The sequence below is a fragment of the Bufo bufo genome, chromosome 8 (assembly GCF_905171765.1).
Source record: "Bufo bufo chromosome 8, aBufBuf1.1, whole genome shotgun sequence".
Classification (NCBI taxonomy): domain Eukaryota; kingdom Metazoa; phylum Chordata; class Amphibia; order Anura; family Bufonidae; genus Bufo; species Bufo bufo.
In genome coordinates, this window is record NC_053396.1 from 199,167,089 (window position 1) to 199,185,124 (window position 18,036).

General features: G+C 42.5%; 1 protein-coding gene across 2 annotated transcripts in view; it reads right to left on the minus strand.

Moving 5' to 3' along the window:
* VWA7 (von Willebrand factor A domain containing 7) overlaps positions 1 to 18,036 on the minus strand; it is a 48,908-nt gene continuing 30,872 nt past the window's right edge. For both annotated transcript variants that reach the window (XM_040442746.1, XM_040442747.1), the window contains exons 3-17: positions 14,329 to 14,610; positions 11,340 to 11,436; positions 10,468 to 10,590; positions 9,950 to 10,145; positions 9,247 to 9,416; positions 9,032 to 9,144; positions 8,819 to 8,935; positions 6,981 to 7,169; positions 6,044 to 6,176; positions 5,818 to 5,946; positions 5,259 to 5,351; positions 4,751 to 5,010; positions 4,417 to 4,547; positions 2,378 to 2,549; positions 1 to 670 (exon numbers count right to left, since the gene is read on the minus strand). In XM_040442746.1, coding sequence (XP_040298680.1) covers positions 227 to 670; positions 2,378 to 2,549; positions 4,417 to 4,547; positions 4,751 to 5,010; positions 5,259 to 5,351; positions 5,818 to 5,946; positions 6,044 to 6,176; positions 6,981 to 7,169; positions 8,819 to 8,935; positions 9,032 to 9,144; positions 9,247 to 9,416; positions 9,950 to 10,145; positions 10,468 to 10,590; positions 11,340 to 11,436; positions 14,329 to 14,610 — 2,649 coding nt within the window. In that variant the 3' untranslated portion in view covers positions 1 to 226. The remainder of the gene's footprint in view (positions 671 to 2,377; positions 2,550 to 4,416; positions 4,548 to 4,750; positions 5,011 to 5,258; positions 5,352 to 5,817; positions 5,947 to 6,043; positions 6,177 to 6,980; positions 7,170 to 8,818; positions 8,936 to 9,031; positions 9,145 to 9,246; positions 9,417 to 9,949; positions 10,146 to 10,467; positions 10,591 to 11,339; positions 11,437 to 14,328; positions 14,611 to 18,036) is intronic.

Genomic DNA, 18,036 nt, shown 5'->3' on the forward strand with positions numbered 1-18,036 from the left:
TGAAAAAATAAAAAATCTTATTTTCCTCCTCTAAAATCTGGGGTGCGTCTTATCATCGGGTGCATCTTATAAAGTGAAAAAAATGGTAATAAGCACAGAATTTTGGACCAATTAAGTAAAAAAATGGAGGGCAATCACCTTAACGTTTTGTGCTCCTGTCTGATCACTGTGCCTTTCATACCTGGTGCTGGGGATTTTTGGCACCAGACATTTTCATCCGTTAACATTAATCTTTCTCGCAGTCCTTTGGACTGCTGTAATCAGTCTGACGTCGCCTTATCTTCTGCATGTAACATATCCCCAGGCCCACCACAAGTACCAGCAGAAGGGGTATAATCAGTAAATAGTGGGCTTTATGTTCCGCCTGCGCAGCCGTGAATGGGGCAAGTAGAGAACAGCTCCAACCTGCCTCCTTGTGGTTAGTAATCGATAGCTCAGCTTGCAGGGCACAGCAGTCGGATGTGTATTCAACGCCATCATTTCCTGCATCTGAATAATGAGAGGCTGAACCAGAACCATTCACAACGTGGACAGATTTAATCCCATCTATGTCTGTGACTAAGAGAGTGGCCCTCCACTGGTGATCCTTGCAGCGGCTGGGGGCCAACGACTCAGGGCAGGACTGGAGATAGGATGGCTGAGGGCAAACGGGTGGAGGCGACGTGGAGGTCTGCAGATAGGAAAGATAAGGTGGAGTTAAGAATGGAATACACTACGAGATGTAATAAGTAGCCATGGGGCGCCTATAGCAAAACTCAGCCCCTGGATTCAATGAAGGCCATTTTGGCTCCACATAGACGTAAATCAAGGGGGCCCAGCATGCATGTGGGACCTGCACTCTCTGGATCCATGGTCGCAGTTATGGCACCCAACAGGTGAGTTTTAGTGTTAGGACCCGTCTTATAGAGGTCGCCTTGGCGTTCGGCAGACGGGCTCAAATGATTTTGTACAAAATGTATTTGCTAAGCATCTCTAAGTTATTAGCATAGTATTTGCAATGTAATACACCTTTGTACTCTACTTTTGGTTTGTAGTGTGCTGTTGGACCTTGTGTTTGTCAGATATAGCAAAACTCAGAATGGGGCCCCAGTTTGAAGAAGCAAATTCATTAAAGAATTGGAAATATAATTACTAGGGTTGGAATAAACCACCAGAGGATCCTTCTTAGGGCCATGTTCTGGCACAGTAATGGGCCCCTAATACCACAGGGTCCTAAAAGGGGCTGTCTATGTTCTAAGGCTTTTTGGCCTGAGCATCCACGTCACCGGTCCTACAGAGGGAAACATTCCTCCCTGCCACTAGGGTACGTCTATTTTGGTTCTGCCACTGGCGCAGTCTGGTCCCACATGTCAACATCCAGTTTGACATGGGGCATGTGTGCAGCTGCAGCCAGTGACACATACCCCGTGCGTTACATGACCACCATGAAACCAGATGTTGATACATGGGAGAGGGGCACCTTAGTGGCAGTGGGGGACCAGAGGGGAGCAGAGAAGATTGCTTTCCTCCGTAGGTCTGGTGACTTGTGGGGGTTCAAGCTGAAAGGTTCCCAAATGTGGACAACCCCTAAAAGATCCAGGAGAGAACATCACCATTTGGTGTTGACTCTGGGTTGATCATAAAAATTCTAACCTATTAATTACATGTTCTTGCCCACCATGGAAGTTTGTAGTCAGTTTGTAAAATAGCACTGGTGAATTGTCAGCAAGCCCCCCGAGCACCATAGCAGTTCACATGCCTGGTACTTCAGCGGTTGTGCCCATGTGAAGAAGCCTAACAATCAAAAAATATTTTGTCTTCATAGCACCATCTAGTGTCCAGACATTGTAGTTTTTGTATTTTTCTTCATAAATCTACTCCAATGTTTCCTGAAAGTGGTGCAGCTACAGGGGTGCAGAGACTGCAGTCACCAGAAGGCCTCTGCTCTTGGGGGAGCATTACAAACGGCAGGGCAAAGAGCCCAGGGTTTTGTTCTGATTCGCTGTCCTAGTGCTCATTAAAAACAAATGCAATTATCATTAAAGGGTTTCTCCATTTTGGATAATCCCTTCTTGTTAGAAGGGTCCCTTGATAATGAACTGATCACAAAGTGTTCAGCTGTGTCCTTTAGAGTGCTTAAGTTCCCTGCAGCACCACCACAGGATAAATGAAGCATTACACAGTGTCCATTCAAATTAATGGGCTGTCTATGTAATGGAGGACTGGACTGGATGATCTATAACTCTGGTCAGTTCTCCAGGAGCACATGAGGTCCAGTTGGGATCTGCTCATATGGAAGGGTCTAAAACAAAGGTCAAGCTAAAAAAAAAAAAAGGCCTCTTAGCACAATTACACAATAAAGTCACTATTCACATTTAGTAGAGCAGGTATCACCAACCTCATTTTCCCCAATAACTATTAATGAGAGGTGGGTGAAGCATGGTGGTTGGGAGCTGCTGCCGCACACATCTGCCTTTGCCATCACTGTGACGATGGTATTTTGCTCGGTGCTGTCAGGAACTCTGATCTCCATGTTCCTTACTTCTGTCTTTCCAGGCTCCATCTGTATCCTGTCAGGAGAAGTTCAGAGGTTTCAGGTTCAGAAAGTCAAATAATCTTCAAGAGTTGGGAGAAAACAAAGAGGAGGTACCTTCAAGGAAATCAAATACAGAGGAGGATTATATTTAAAGGGAACCTGTCATGTTGCACAGGTAGGCAGCAATTTATAGAGCAGGAGGAACTAAGCTATAAGACTGATATATAGTTTCATGGGAAAAGATTCTGTATAACTCATGTTTTACTCATCTAAATCTCTGCACTATGTTTAAATGGAATCTGACTTTTCAAAAAATAAATTGCATAATGGCTGTGCTTCCATGTACAATCTTAATTGTGAAGGTGTATTATTATTCCCTGTTTTACTTGCACAGCTAGATGCATTTCACTCAGAAGCACTCTGAAGCTCACAGAATAGATAAGGAGGGGGAAATCACACTTACAGAAAGGCTGTATGCTCCCGTGAATTAAGAAGCAGAATTAAGAAGTTGTTTTATCAGTCTCGGAATCTCAGCTACCTCTGACACACATCTTTTTCGTTTGAGCTGTCTTCTGAGTCTCTGTTACTAGAGACGGATCTTGCCTGACAGGCAGTGGACTGCAACTTAGGTGGAAGTGAGACCCCTAGTGGCCATTACTTTACAGCTTTTTTCAGGTGGATGCAGGCAGATTTTAAAATTAAGTGATTTAGACTTTTGCTAGTTACTCGATTCTCTATTAAATGAGAGAAATTGTGTGAAAGTACGGTGACTCTTTAAGAGTCTAGTAGGCGATCGACAACTATCTCTGAATGAACAGGGAAGGCTGTCAATCACTGGCTTACCGGGGGAGCGCTAACTGAAGGGAGGCCTTGAATATTGTGGTCCTTATCAAGGCTTTCTACAGTGGGACGACAGGAATGCTGTCTGATTAGGGTGCATTATACCTCCAAACTGATGTGGAACACACTTTTTTCTGGCCTTCAGGATCCGTGACCGCAGCACCAGCATTATAGCCACATATGATATCTGTGGTTGTGGCTGACTTGGAATGGTGCTACACTTTAAGTGGACTGGTCTCAGAACGCTTCCCATCTAGACTATATGTATAGCGACTATCTTGTTTTGTAACCTGGTTTTGACTCAGTACATATTGTGTTACATCAGTACTTGATAGGCCATTATTATTGATATCTTCACCTCCTGATGATCCCATAGCATTGACTAGGGGGAAACGCGTCAAGGTTTATTTTAGGTGTTGACTATATGGTCAACCCTGACTATATGTATACGCACTTTGTCTTTAGCATCCAGAATTTTTTGTATTTTTGGTACTTTTGTATCCTTGCCTCATACCCGGGGGTATCCAGACTATATTGATATATAAACCCGTAGGGATAACATAGGGTGAGTAATAGCCTAGGAACGTGGACAGGGGGTCTCCACCATCAGGGGTCCTCCCTGGGCTGAGGTTTTAGGATAGGGGTAAATATAGGGACAATTTATTTCCCTTTCCCCAGCAGTATTATCATTTATCTGGATGCAGTCTATCAGTAAACCACTTTTTTGTAATTTTTTGTCTTGGTATTGGAGGTCCGTATTGCATCTTTTTAATGTATATCAATAAAACCGTGATTTTTATTTTTATTTTTCTGGAACATAGATGTCAATCACTAAAAGGACCGCCCACCGGACTCCTAAACACAGAAAGAGCAGAGATTTAAACACATAAATGACAAGTTATACTGCAAATCAAACACCGTGTTCAACATGACAGGTTCCCTTTAAGTAATGGCTTGGGACTGGTGAAGATGTAGTCCATGTGCAATTTTCTGCTCAAGCATCAAAAGTCATAAAACGATCTGAAGAAGAATCTAGTATGTTTAATGGGACAGCTGCTCACCTGAATGTAGTAGAGTCCTTGTTGACATCGTTAGTCATGCTGATGGAATAGCAGTGATGTCCTCCAAAATTGGTGACCTTCATTAAAATTGGATGTAAGGTTCCTGGTGTCACAAGTAAATTACTGGACATCTGGAAGACATTATTATACTTCTATGTTAAACAAAAATACTCAAACAGTTCTATGAATCTACTGTATAAAAGATGAATCTATCATGGTCTGGTCTACCTCTGAACCCCCTAGGCCTAGGAGACTCATATAGATGGCAATGCCACATCTGATTTTGGTATGTTGACATAAAGAGTCCTTAGGAATTAATAAGCACAAAGAATACCTCCAAAATGCATTCAGCTGCACTGAATTGTTGCGGTGCCTCCCGTTTCAGCTGAAGTCCTCTCCCATCCTGACCTCTCACACCAACACTAAACTCTCCGATGGGGATGTCACTGATTTTCGCAGTGAAGAGTCCTGCCTGATTGGCCGTCTCTAGTTCGGCTGTCTGCGTCTCGCCGTTGCGTGCGGTCAAGCTGACATGGCTTAGGTTGGCGGACTCTGGGAGGCCAATGGCATCAACAACCAGGATCACAGGGACACCTTGAGGACAGCAAAAGGAAATGATGGCAACAGTGGAGGCTTAATAAACAAAATAACGTGCCATAGGCTATATCCACTCAGTTGTAACGTAAGTATTCCCTAAGACTCGAAGACCTTCCCTACTCAGTTTCCAGCATGGAACCATGACATCATGCATGTTCTCAAATGGAAGCCTTGAGGAAGCCTAACCAATTCCTCCACAAGTCTGGAAGGTAAACACCTGGCTTAGACCTTGCATTATTACCTACCAGCCACTGGTTGGTTGTTGAGTTCATAGAGTCCAGGATGAGACCCATTCACAGGAGTCCCAAAATAATAGAGGAAATCGACAGAGCTTCGACCTAACAAAGAGAAAGAAAACCAGTAGTCTGAGATAGGAGAGGAAACATCATCATTTACATGGAGAGGAGAAACCTAAGACATCAGTAGATCCAGGTGGAAAGTTATGAAGCTAGAAAAAAATGTATGCTTGATACCACATGTAAAAGTTGTAGGTTGGAATTTATTCAACAAGATGTTAAAGTTGTCAGAAGGTGTTCTTACATGCATCGTACATATTTTCATTTTTATCCTTAGCACCAGTATTTCACCAATACATTTCATGTAAAAACCACCAAAACCACCAAGGTAAAACATGTGTGGTTTTCCATAAGTATTTCCCTTTTTCAAAAGCACAAAAAAATTGCAAAGAAATGTGAAAAACATAAACTCATCCAAAAAGGAAATAGACTAACACAGCTCTGCTCCATCTGCTGCATAGACGTAATATGTCCACATTTTAGAAAAAGTGCTTCTTAACATTCTCACCTTGGATGTGAATACTGTAGGGCTCGACAGTTTTCATGAATATTGTCCAGTTCCCCACCTGCAGAGGGTCTGACAGAAACACTCGGGTAAATTTGCCATAAGACTGGCGGCGGCCATTTTGTTTTCGGCCTAGTTCAAGTAAGAGAGAAGTGTCTGCTTAGTAAGTCTTGATGGCGTTCGTATGTCAAATTCCAGCTCACTCTGGAGCTCCACACCACTCCATTACCTCTCGGATCATGGATACGGAATTCCCTGATATCACCGTTTATGTACAGCGTGACGCTGTGCAGAAACTCGTCCACCAGAAAGACATGATGAGCGATGCCTCCCTCTGTGGTCTGCACGTGCAGGAGGGTGACCTGCAGCAGGAAAGATTTACCATTACACCTGCAGTACCCCAGAGGGTTACTTGCAGTACCCCAGAGGGTTACTGCAAATGGGTTAATGTCCATTGTTAATTTTAAAGCACTTTTTCTATGTGATGTTTGCAACACAATTTAGTTATTGTATCCTCCTCTGGGTCAGGAACTTAGTGAGTTGAGGTCTAGCTGACTGCGGGAGGAACTCTCATCCATGCATCCCAACAACTACCACCATCCGCTGCGAGAGAAGAAGGACAGAATATACAGACTGCTGAGGGCCAATTTAAAGGACTGGTACAAAGGACAGACAGTAAATGCAATCACTTGTTTATGGCAACAGGCCTTACTGCTAGTGGAAAGGGTACATCTCCTCAGGAGACCACCACACCTTTACCAGAGATGAGGTACCTGTTGAAAGATCTACATCTTGCTGTGGGAACTGTAGTTCAATATTGTGAATGTGCACCCCTTTAGTTGACTTGGAAAGTAGTTGGGATCTGATAGACTGAGAGTCAGCAATCTTACTATCATCTCATGTTCAGCCTTGGAAGTATTGTGTATGTACTCTGGAGGATCTGAACTGAATGCTCCACCACCAGGTGGGAGTCCCCAAAAGGTCCGTGGTGTGCCCTGAGGGAGGAAAGGGTGCACCCTCCATTCACTAAGGCCACCATGAACCATTACTACCACTATCTAGGCCACAACTACCACTCCCATCCTTCCTCCACTTCCCATGTGGGCTCGTGCACACCTATGCTTACAATTCTTTGGCAGACTCTCCCTCGAAGCGTTTTTACTCACCACATCAAAATAGGCCGAATCTGTTATAACTTTGGCAACTTCCGAGATGTCTTGGTTGTTAGTAAAGATGATCTGACCTCCAGAAACTGAGGCCAATTCTGCATAAAGGTCAAATCTGTTTGGACGTAATAACTCCCGACGGCTTCTTGCTCTTGTTCTGGAAGGGTCCTCTGTTATTAGGAAAGACACCTAAATATGATAGACACTATATTATTATTAATAACCTTTCTATTAATGTGGTGGTCCAAGATAACAAAAATATAACAAAAGCTTTCTCCAAAAATAGCGCCACATCACAGGCTGTCTGTGGTATTGCATATACAGTGAGGAACAGAAGTATTTGAACACCCTGTGAAGTTCTCCCACTTAGAAATCATGGAGGGGTCTGAAATTCACATTGTAGGTACATTCCCACTCTGAGAGACAGAATAAAATATAAAAAAAATCAGGAAATCACATTGTATGATTTTTAAAGAATTTATTTGTCTTGCACTGCTGATTATAAGTATTTGAACACCTGAGAAAATTAGTGTTAATATTTGGTACAGAAGCATTTGTTTGCAATTACAGAGGTCAAACGTTTCCTGTAGTTCTTGACCAGGTTTGCACACATTGCAATAGAGATTTTGGCCGACTCCTCCCCACAGATCTCCTCTAGGTGAGGAATCAGCCCAGAACTACAAGGGAGGAGCTGGTCAATGACATGAAGAGAGCTGGGACCACAGTTTCAAAGGTCACTGTCGGTAGAACACTACGCCATCATGGTTTCAAATCAAACATTGCACGGAAGGTTCCCCTGCTCAAGTCATCACATGACCAGGCCCGTCTGAAGTTTGCCAATGACCATCTGGATGATCCAGAGGAGGCATAGTAGAAAGTCATGTGGTCAGATGAGACCAAAGTAGAACTTTTTAGTCTAAGCTTCACTCGTCGTGTTTGGAGGAAAAAGAACGATGAGTTGCATCCCAAGAACACCATCCCTACTGTGAAGCATGGGGGTGGTAACATCATGCTTTAGGGGTGCTTTTCTGTGAAGGGGACAGAAAGACTGCACTGTATTAAGGAGAGGATGAATGGGGCCATTTATTGTGAGATTTTGAGCAACAACCTCCTTCCCACAGTCAGAGCATTGAAGATGGGTCTTGGCTGGGTCTTCCAACATGACAACGACCCGAAGCACACAGCCAGGATAACCAAGAAGCATATCAAGGTTCTGGAGTGGCCTAGCCAGTCTCCAGACCTAAATCCAATAGAACATCTTTGGAGGGAGCTGAAACTGAAGCTGTTGCTCAGCGACAGCCCCGAATTCCGACCTAGAGGAGATCTTTGTGGAGGAGTGGGCCAAAATCCCTGTTGCAGTGTGTGCAAACCTGGTCAAGAACTACAGGAAATGTTTTACCTCTGCAATTGCAAAGAAAGGCTTCTGTACCAAATATTAACACTAATTTTTTCAGGTGTTGAAATACTTATGTTCAGCAGTGCAAGACAAATAAATTCTTTAAAAATCATACAATGTAATTTCCTGATTTTTTTTTATTTTTTATTCTGTCTCTCACAGTGGGAATGCACCTACAATGTGAATTTCAGACCCCTCCATGATTTTTAAGTGGGAGAATCAACAAGGCCTTACTCTAGCATATGTACGGTATAATTTCCATACCCAATGTGAAAGCAAGATACGGTCAAGGGGGTGACTTAGCTCCCAAAAATATTTTTGGATTGTTGGAGCACAAGAAGAACATGACAACTTCATACTTATGTCTTCAGGGCAGCAATAGTGACCAACTAGCTTCTATCATTAAAGTCTCACCCAACTGTTTCAAGCCTCAATCACTCACCTTCATCTTCCTTTCTTGGATTAAAGCCTCAACATTACTTCGGAGATGTTCATCCTTGGACGAGGCATCGGTGAAGACGAAGATTTCAGAATGTGGAGGTGTATTGATTAGGGCTAGCTGAGGAGATAGGAAAAATGGTGATGAAAATTTTTTAAAAAGTGAGAAGATGTCAGAGAGAGATAGAGATTTGGGCTGAAGGTTATGGACACTTACCTGAAGAGCTGATAAACACATCTCAGGTTCATCTCCACCACCAAGAGCATGAAGACTGTCAAGGACTTTTAAGAATTCTTCAGGGTCACTTGTCTTATACACAGGGCCAAAGCCTAAAGATGCAAAATTACCATGATTGACCATCTGACCCTACCACAGATAAGTTGGTACCTGAATGTAAGGATAAGTGAGTCCAGATGAACTGATGAACTTACTTGGGTCATGGAAGGGCACCAAGATGTAGTAATCTGGTTCCAGTAAAGTCCTGCGTTGACGTTGGATAATGTTTCGTGACTGTAGACGAGCCGATGTGATCTCTTCTCCCATACTACCTGTAGTGTCCAGGACAAAGCTCAAAGCTGGGAAGGCAGAAACTCCCAGGAGTCTGAAGCAACAAGTGGATATATGCAGATATGTAGCAGAGCTGAATGACAGCACAATGTGCTATATTATCTTAATTCAAAAAGTTAGGACAATGTAAACCTTTAATAGGGTTCTTTGGGATTCCATTAAGGATTCCATCATTTTGGTGGCATGAATGCAGCCAACAACATGCTGGAAAACTTGACAGATAGACTCGACACGGATGTAAATGGAGCCCAACAACATTTAAATTACTAGAGTACAACCATAGATTCGCATGCAGTATCAAACTTAGGTTACCTGGCCAACCCTCCATCTATACAGGTCATGTGCACGTCCAGTTTTAATTGCATCATTAACATTTTTATCATCTTGATCAGTGTAAGATACATCATCAACAAGATCTATTCAATCAATTAGAAGTAAACCCTAGTCACAAGAGGTTGGCTGCACACAGGCTTTTCTGCCGAACTTTTGGGGCCCCATGAATAAAATAAAGGCTGAGTCAACTGGCCAATCTGGCCCTGTATGCAATCATCTATCTGTGCATCTCACCTTAACATATCTCTATCGGTCACCTCTCTTCGTAGCTCACTCAGAAATTTAATAGATGCCTGTAGAGCCAATCGAGCAGCTTTATCATGGAGAAAATGGTGGGGGGAAAATACAGCAGTGGCTGTGTCCTTGTTGATCCCTCCTCGGGCACTGCGTTCTCTACTGTCATCAAATATACCCCCATGACTGCACTTCCCTAATGTAAAAACAAAAAATTACAAGTTTTCTGTTTTAGGCATCAACAGGGGTCTTAACGGTCAGATTGACACACATAGACAATGTATCAAGGTTCATGGTGGGAAACATTTTATTCTATGGAATAAGAGAATATAAGCAACTACCAGAGATCTCCGACATGGGAAATCCAATATGCCCAGTCTAATATTTAAACATTGGGGTACAGTTGCACTCACTGACAAATATCTACTGTTTATGGTCATCTTAGGTTATGTCACAATGACATGTTTTTCATCAGAACATATGAAAATCCATGAAGTCTCTGATTTAACTCTACGTACCTCGAGGCTTTACAGGTGACACTCCATAGTATCCGGATGTCAGGAGATGTCTCTTTTGAATGGCTGCTGCAATGTTATTCTGGCAAGAAATATCAGCACAATCTGTACAGGTCTGTTCAGAGACTGAGAGATGGAGAGAAGAGACAGAGGAACAGTCATGGAAAACCTCTGCAGGATAATGGCAGTGAAGACGTGGAGAGGATATTAGAACAGATGGCAGTGGTCAAGTTTCTGATGTCAACGAGAAGATGTTTGTTATTCACAATTGATCCCTAATGAACAATGGACATTTTGGACAGAGGGTGATTGATTCCATGATGCCCTAGATACTACATGGATGAAAGCACTGTTTACGTCAGCCTGTACTCTATTGACCAAAGTAAAATGGCAAAGATTATAACATTACAAAGGAAAAGATAAACATCCTCCATCGGCTACATGGCTTGTGACCTATAGACCAAGCTCTACATGCTTTGAGGCACTTGTCTTACACAGTGAGGATCTCTTTTGCCTGTATTCCTTTAGTGGAGTAAAACACATCCACAGATGACAACATAACAGGCAGATAATGCTGGTCACATCACAACAGGCTGACAAGGCTGGTCACATCACAACAGGCGCTGACAAGACTGGGGACAGCACAACTGGCTGAGAGGGCTGGTCACAGGACAACCATCTGACAAGGCTGGTCACATCACAACAAGATGACAACGCTGGTACAAGACCGGATTGCACTAGACAAAAATAGCGTATAAGAAGTGAGCTACTTTGAATAGGTGACAACCTCAGGGGCATCAATAAGATTTTTAATAAAGTAGAGATTAAGGAAAAGACAGTGCCAGGGTGGCAGAGCTTATAAAAATCCCACATACCTTCAGCTATAGAGTCAATGTCTTTCCCAGGGGTGGCAAGATCAGGATGGACGTCTGTGTTCCCTAGTTCTACCCAGTTAGTATGGCTATAAAAATCCTGAAGGGAAAAGTGAGCAGAGGTTAGGACAGAGGTGTAGACCAAGCAGATATCAGTTACAGTCATGATAAAAACAAAGTATACCCTCTTTGACCTCTATGGTTTTACATATCAAAACACAATAAAAATAATTTGGTCTGTGGAAGGTCTTAAAATTGAGGGAATGCAACCTCATTCCAATGTGTAATTATTTATTCAACAAAAATGAATTCAAAATGGAAAAGTCATCTGTAAAAAACTAAGTTCACCCCTTGAATCAGTAGCTTGTAGAACTTTTAGCAGCAGCAGTACCTTGACTTCATCTGTCCCTCACATTATTCTGGAAGAAGTTTGGCCAACTCTTCTTAACAACATTGCTTCAGTTCATTAAGGTTTGTGGGCATTCGTTTATGCACAGGTCCTGCCACATTATTTCATTTGGGTTGAGGTCTAGACTTTGACTGGGTCATGGCATCACTTTGATTCTTTTCTTTTTCAGCGATTTTGTTGTAGACTTGCCAATCTGCTTGGGATCATTGTCCTGTTGCATGACCTACTTTCAGCCAAGCTTTAACTGTTGGATAGATGGCCTCACATTTACCTCTAGAATACTTTGGTATACAGAGGAGATCATGGTCGACTCAATGACTGCAAAGAACCCAAGTCCTGTGGCTGCAAAACAAGTTGAAATCGACAGTTCTCCACCACCATGCCTGACAGTCGGGGTGTTTGTGCTTATATGTTGCGTTTGGTTTTCATAAAAAATGTCACTGTGCATTATGGTCAAACATCTCCACTTTGGCCTCGTCTGTCACGATCAGTGTGGGGGGAAAACTCCACACTGAACACAGGAGGGAAGGGGAACAGTAACTGGGCCTAGAAACTAGGGAAGAAACGGGTCACCTCCTAAACAACCCTAATCCGGGCCCTGACTACCTATCAATATGAATAGACCTTGAAGGTAGGAATATTCATATGCAGGAAACCTAGGCCCTGATTTCCCCATAAGGCCCTGGAATTAGGTTAGGACCAGAGACAACCCATTCCTCCCCAGATGGACGAATGGAAGTCTCTGTCTCAGGCCCAGATACAACAACAGGGAATATAACAAACACAAACAAACGCGACACCTAACTTCTGTAGAGATGGATGAACAGGAACACCAGAGACGACCTCACACCAGCTCAGCCAAACCCAAATGAAGCTATCTACCGCATAGTCAGAAGGGTGGGGTCAGACTATAAAGGGTAGAAGTGATGACCACTGAGCAACAGCTGAGAAAATGGAAGTGGTCATTAACCCTATCAACACTGAATCAAGAGAAATCAAGGAGGCTGTTAGATTCCTCCACGCTCAGCCAGTCTCCCTGATCTCCTGACACCAGTCACCTGAGGGACCGTGACATCGTCTGTCCAAAGAACATTGTTCCAGGAGTCTTGTGGTTTGTTCAGATGTAACTTTAGCAGGGCTGCCAAACTCTTTTAACAAAGAAGAGGCTTTCTCCTGTTCAGTCTTTTTCTTAGTCCTAACATGATCTTGAACATTTAACATGCTAACCGAATCCTGTAGCGTCCTAAATTTTTTTTTTTATTATTTATCTGAGCATTGCATGGTCTGACCTTGGGATAAATTTGTTGGGACGTCCATTCCTGGAAAGATTGACAGCTGTCTTGAATGTTTTTCACTTGTTAATAATCTTTCTCGCTGCAAAATGATGGACTTCCCAAACTGATGGGCAGCAACAATTGCTTCTTTAAGATCACTGCTGATGTCTTTTCCCCTTGGCATTATGTTAACAAATGTCTGAATGCTCCAGACCAGCAAACTGCCAAAACGCCTGCTTTTATAGAGGTCTTCACACTTACTGATGATTAATTAATCAAGGGCATTTGATTAGTAGCTGCTTCTTTTTCTTACCCTCTTAAGCAGTAAGGGTATACTTAATTTTTCACACAGTTTCTGCACTTTGGCCTAATTTTTATTGAATTAATTATTACGCGGTAGAATCTTTCATGTGCTGCTATTAATCTGAAGTTGAATTTATGTAATTTTAAGACCTTCTAAGGACCAGATGTTCTTTTATTATGTCCTAATTAAACCATAGAATTCATGGAGGGTGCGCTTTGTTTTTCTCATCCACTTTAACTGTATATAGTCCATGCAGCATTTTGCTTCACCAGGGACTCCCCAAAAGGAAGAGCGACCCCTCTGTAGACAATGAGGTTCTTGTCCCTCATCAGTACAGAGCAGGATACTGGTTGGCTGGATGAGATGCCAAAGACGCAGCTGGGGGTAAGGGATGTGGAGGTGATGGCTCTCATTGAGGAAACCTAGCCGACTATTATTTTCAGCCAATGTTGGAGTTGGTGCGTTTCTTATGTATCTTCTGTAAAGCTGGATCAACATTATACAGATCCTTAGGAGAGTTTGATTTTTATGACACTACAAAATTATTAGTCTTTGGCCGATTTGAACTAATTTACATATTTTTTTTCCCAGCTGCGGAAGGGCAAGTGTAGAAGTGGCTCATCCAGTCTCTGGATTGGTTGACATGAGCTAATTTGCTCAGATTTTTGATAAGAAGGTCAAAATGCTCTACACTGACACCTACTGGCCCATAGAGGTACTGTTGCAAAAAATTCTAATGATTAACAAAATTTAAAAGATTATGACCTGACCACGAAGCGCCGATCCCTTGTGATCTTATCTAGGTAAGATACCAGCACTACAAGATTGCCATTGCAATCCATGGGCTATCCATGCAATGCACTGACCAGTCAGGTCCAACATGTACAGTATACTGAGTCTCTTTGGGGTGGCTCTTCATTCTGGCTATTATACCCAAGCGCCCAAAAATAGACAACCCCTTTAAAGTTTAAATTCAGCTAGCCTCAGTATACCCTCCAGCCTTACCTGCAGTGAATGTAATATCTGGCCCAGTATCTCTCGGGCTCCTTCATATTCCTTGGCCCTCATATTCCACAGCAGATCCTCACGGGCTCGTAGCACCAGGCTGTTCCCTTGTCTCACCCTCTCGGAGTCAAAGTGCCTCAGAGGATCATTGCGGGTACCATTCAGAAAGTCCATATTAGCATTGGCACTAACGATCTGCCTCATGGCGGTTCGATATGGACGCAAGGACACTTCATCTCCATAATATGCCCCCAATATGGCGTCAGCTGTTAGAGTCTTGCCCTGGCAGGTAAAGGAAAAACGTATGAAGTTATTCTTTGAACGGTGCGTGAAAGTATTACGTGAGCACTACCGTATATGGTGATTTGTGGTCACTGTTTGGCGGCATTATTTGGACTTTGCAAAGGCATATTATTTGGAGACTATATGGTCTAAATATTTGGCCAGTGTATTATTTAGACCACGCTTTGCTGTAATATTTGGGCACTGTATGGCAATATACTGTATGTACTCATCACATGATGGTACTTTCTGCCATACATGGTGGTTCTTTTCAGTATATGTAGCTCTTATATGATAATGTTATTCATGCTTGGTATGGCAGTATAATTTAGGCACAGTATAGGGGTATTATTAGAACTTTGGACAGCGGTATTATTTGCAGAGTATAAGTCTTATAATTTGGTTATTGCATAATACTAATATTTATTTATTGATTTATTTATGTTACTCACTTATATAGCGCTACTATATTCCACAACGCTTTACAGACATTAGCATCGGGCTGTCGTCAGTGGGGCTCACAATCTAAGTTCCCTATCAGTAAGTCTTTGAAGTTTGGGAGGAAGCCGGAGAACCCGGAGGAAACCCACGCAAACACGGGGAGAACATACAAACTCCATGCTAATATTTACACAATGCTTGACGGTACTTTTTGGGCACTGTGGCAGTATGTGCAGTCATTATATGATGGCATTAGTCATGCAATATTTTTGGAAAGTGTTCTTTTTTATCTGGGGCAATTTATGGCAGTTTATGCAGTAACTGTCTAATAGTATTATTTATGCTCTGTATGGCAGTATTGTTTACACTTTGCATGGCAGTATTGTTTGAAGGCTTGAAGAATAATACTAAGTATCTGCTTGGTTGCAATGTTTGGACACTGTATGGCAGTAAATGAAGACATTGCATGATGTGAATATTCGTCCAACATATGGTAATATATGTGGGCACTATATAGTAGTATTATATATGCTTGGTATAGCAGTATTATTTATGTAGTATTAGTATAAATGGTTCTTATCTGCCGACACATTCTATGTTTCTATGTTTCTACTATATGGCATTATTATTATTTGGGTACTGTATAGCAGTATTGTTGAGCACTGTATTGGAGTTTTTTTTTTGTTTGTTTTTTGAGCAGTATTATTTGGATATTGTATGGCAGTATTATTTAGCCACTGATGTTATTGCAGTATTGTATGGAAAACATTGCAGAGATCCCTTTCAATGTTTCCACACATACCTCAGACCAGAACGTGGCCCTGCCTGTGTCATTGTATTTCTGTCATATTCACATTGCATAAATACTAAGATGAATATAGACTCCCGGAGCCATAGTGCAGATCCTGGCATTTGCACAGTACAGGACCATGGATAGCGCCTGTATGTCATACGGATGTAATGCGGCTTGTCAGGGGGGTCATGAGTGGTGAGTCAGCACCGCTGCCCCCAGTCTGAAGCAGAACATTGCATCAATGGCCGCCCCAGCAGGGGGGACTTATAGAGACGAGCATGTGGCACGGTCATCCCCTTATTATTTCTCAGTGCACCTGCTCCATTAGTCATCTGTCCTTCTCCCTTCAATCCCTGATGACTCCTTCCCTATTATTAATAGGCTGATTAAGATTGCTGAAAAGTCTACAGCAAACTGGGAACGGGAAGGAAACCGTGACTATGTGATCTCATCAAGAGCCACCGAAATCCACTGAAAACATGCAATTATCTGCACCAGTGAAGCAGTAGTTTTGCACATAATGCATATAGTAGATGCATATAGAGGGGCTTATATTAACTACTGGGGGCACTATAGACAGGCCTATATTAACTACTGGGGGCACTATAGAGGGGCTTATATGAACTACTGGGGACACTATAGAGAGGCCTATATTAACTACTGGGGGCACTATAGAGGGGCTTATATGAACTACTGGGGGCACTATAGAGGGGCCTATATTAACTACTGGGGGCACTATAGAGGGGCCTATATTAACTGCTGGGGACACTATAGAGGGGCTTATATGAACTACTGGGGGCACTATAGAGGGGCTTATATGAACTACTGGGGGCACTATAGAGGGGCTTATATGAACTACTGGGGGCACTATAGACAGGCCTATATTAACTACTGGGGGCACTATAGAGGGGCCTATATTAACTACTGGGGACACTATAGAGGGGCTTATATGAACTACTGGGGGCACTATAGAGGGGCTTATATGAACTACTGGGGGCACTATAGAGGGGCTTATATGAACTACTGGGGGCACTATAGACAGGCCTATATTAACTACTGGGGGCACTATAGAGGGGCCTATATTAACTACTGGGGACACTATAGAGGGGCTTATATGAACTACTGGGGACACTATAGAGGGGCTTATATGAACTACTGGGGGCACTATAGAGGGGCTTATATGAACTACTGGGGGCACTATAGAGGGGCCTATATTAACTGCTGGGGACACTATAGAGGGGCTTATGATAACTACTGGGGACACTATAGAGGGGCTTATATTAACTACTGGGGGCACTATAGAGGGGCTTATATTAACTACTGGGGACACTATAGAGGGGCTTATATTAACTACTGGGGACACTATAGAGGGGCTTATATTAACTACTGGGGACACTATAGAGAGGCTTATATGAACTACTGGGGACACTATAGACAGGCCTATATTAACTGCTGGGGACACTATTGTTGTGCTTTTTCATAAGTGTAAACAGTTATATCTACTTATTTTAGTTATAATGGGTATTCATTGCCTTTAAGAGCAATGTTGATTTATATTCACTGTTTTGTATGGATTTTCATGTAGGCCAAAGTAAATCCATGAGAAGATTACTGTGCTGTTCAAAAGCTAGTGTTATAGTAACAATATATTATACATTTAGAAAGTTAGAAGATACACTGCACCTGCAGATTCTGAGTCTTCATTGTTTTTCATATCTGAACATGAATTTCACAGTGTGAGAATTGTCTAGATGTTCCTCAAAGTATACATTCATGTATCCAAGTTTGTCCCTCGGCCCTGAGACAAGGCCTCTAGACGTCAGAGGTGTAGTAGTGAAAATATCAGGCATGTATGAGTTAACCCTTAATGGTATGATGCCTATTGCTTACACAACAGTGCCACCTAGATATGAGCAGTTAATACTACATCAGTAGCAAAAGTGCGTTCTGGGTAGTGTTATGACGTCATGCTCCTTATCAATGCCCACGCCCACCCAACAATGATTGATAAGTTTTGGGTTAAGAAACCAGTTACCAGAAAAAAAAAAGAAAGAAAAAGAGGAAAGGAGAAAAAAAAAAAAAAAACATTTGGATTGTAGATCTCTGGAGAATCATTTGGATTATCGGGAAAAACTCTTGAGAGCTGGCTGTCCCAAGACTCTGCACATCACTTGACCCTTGGGTAATGTATA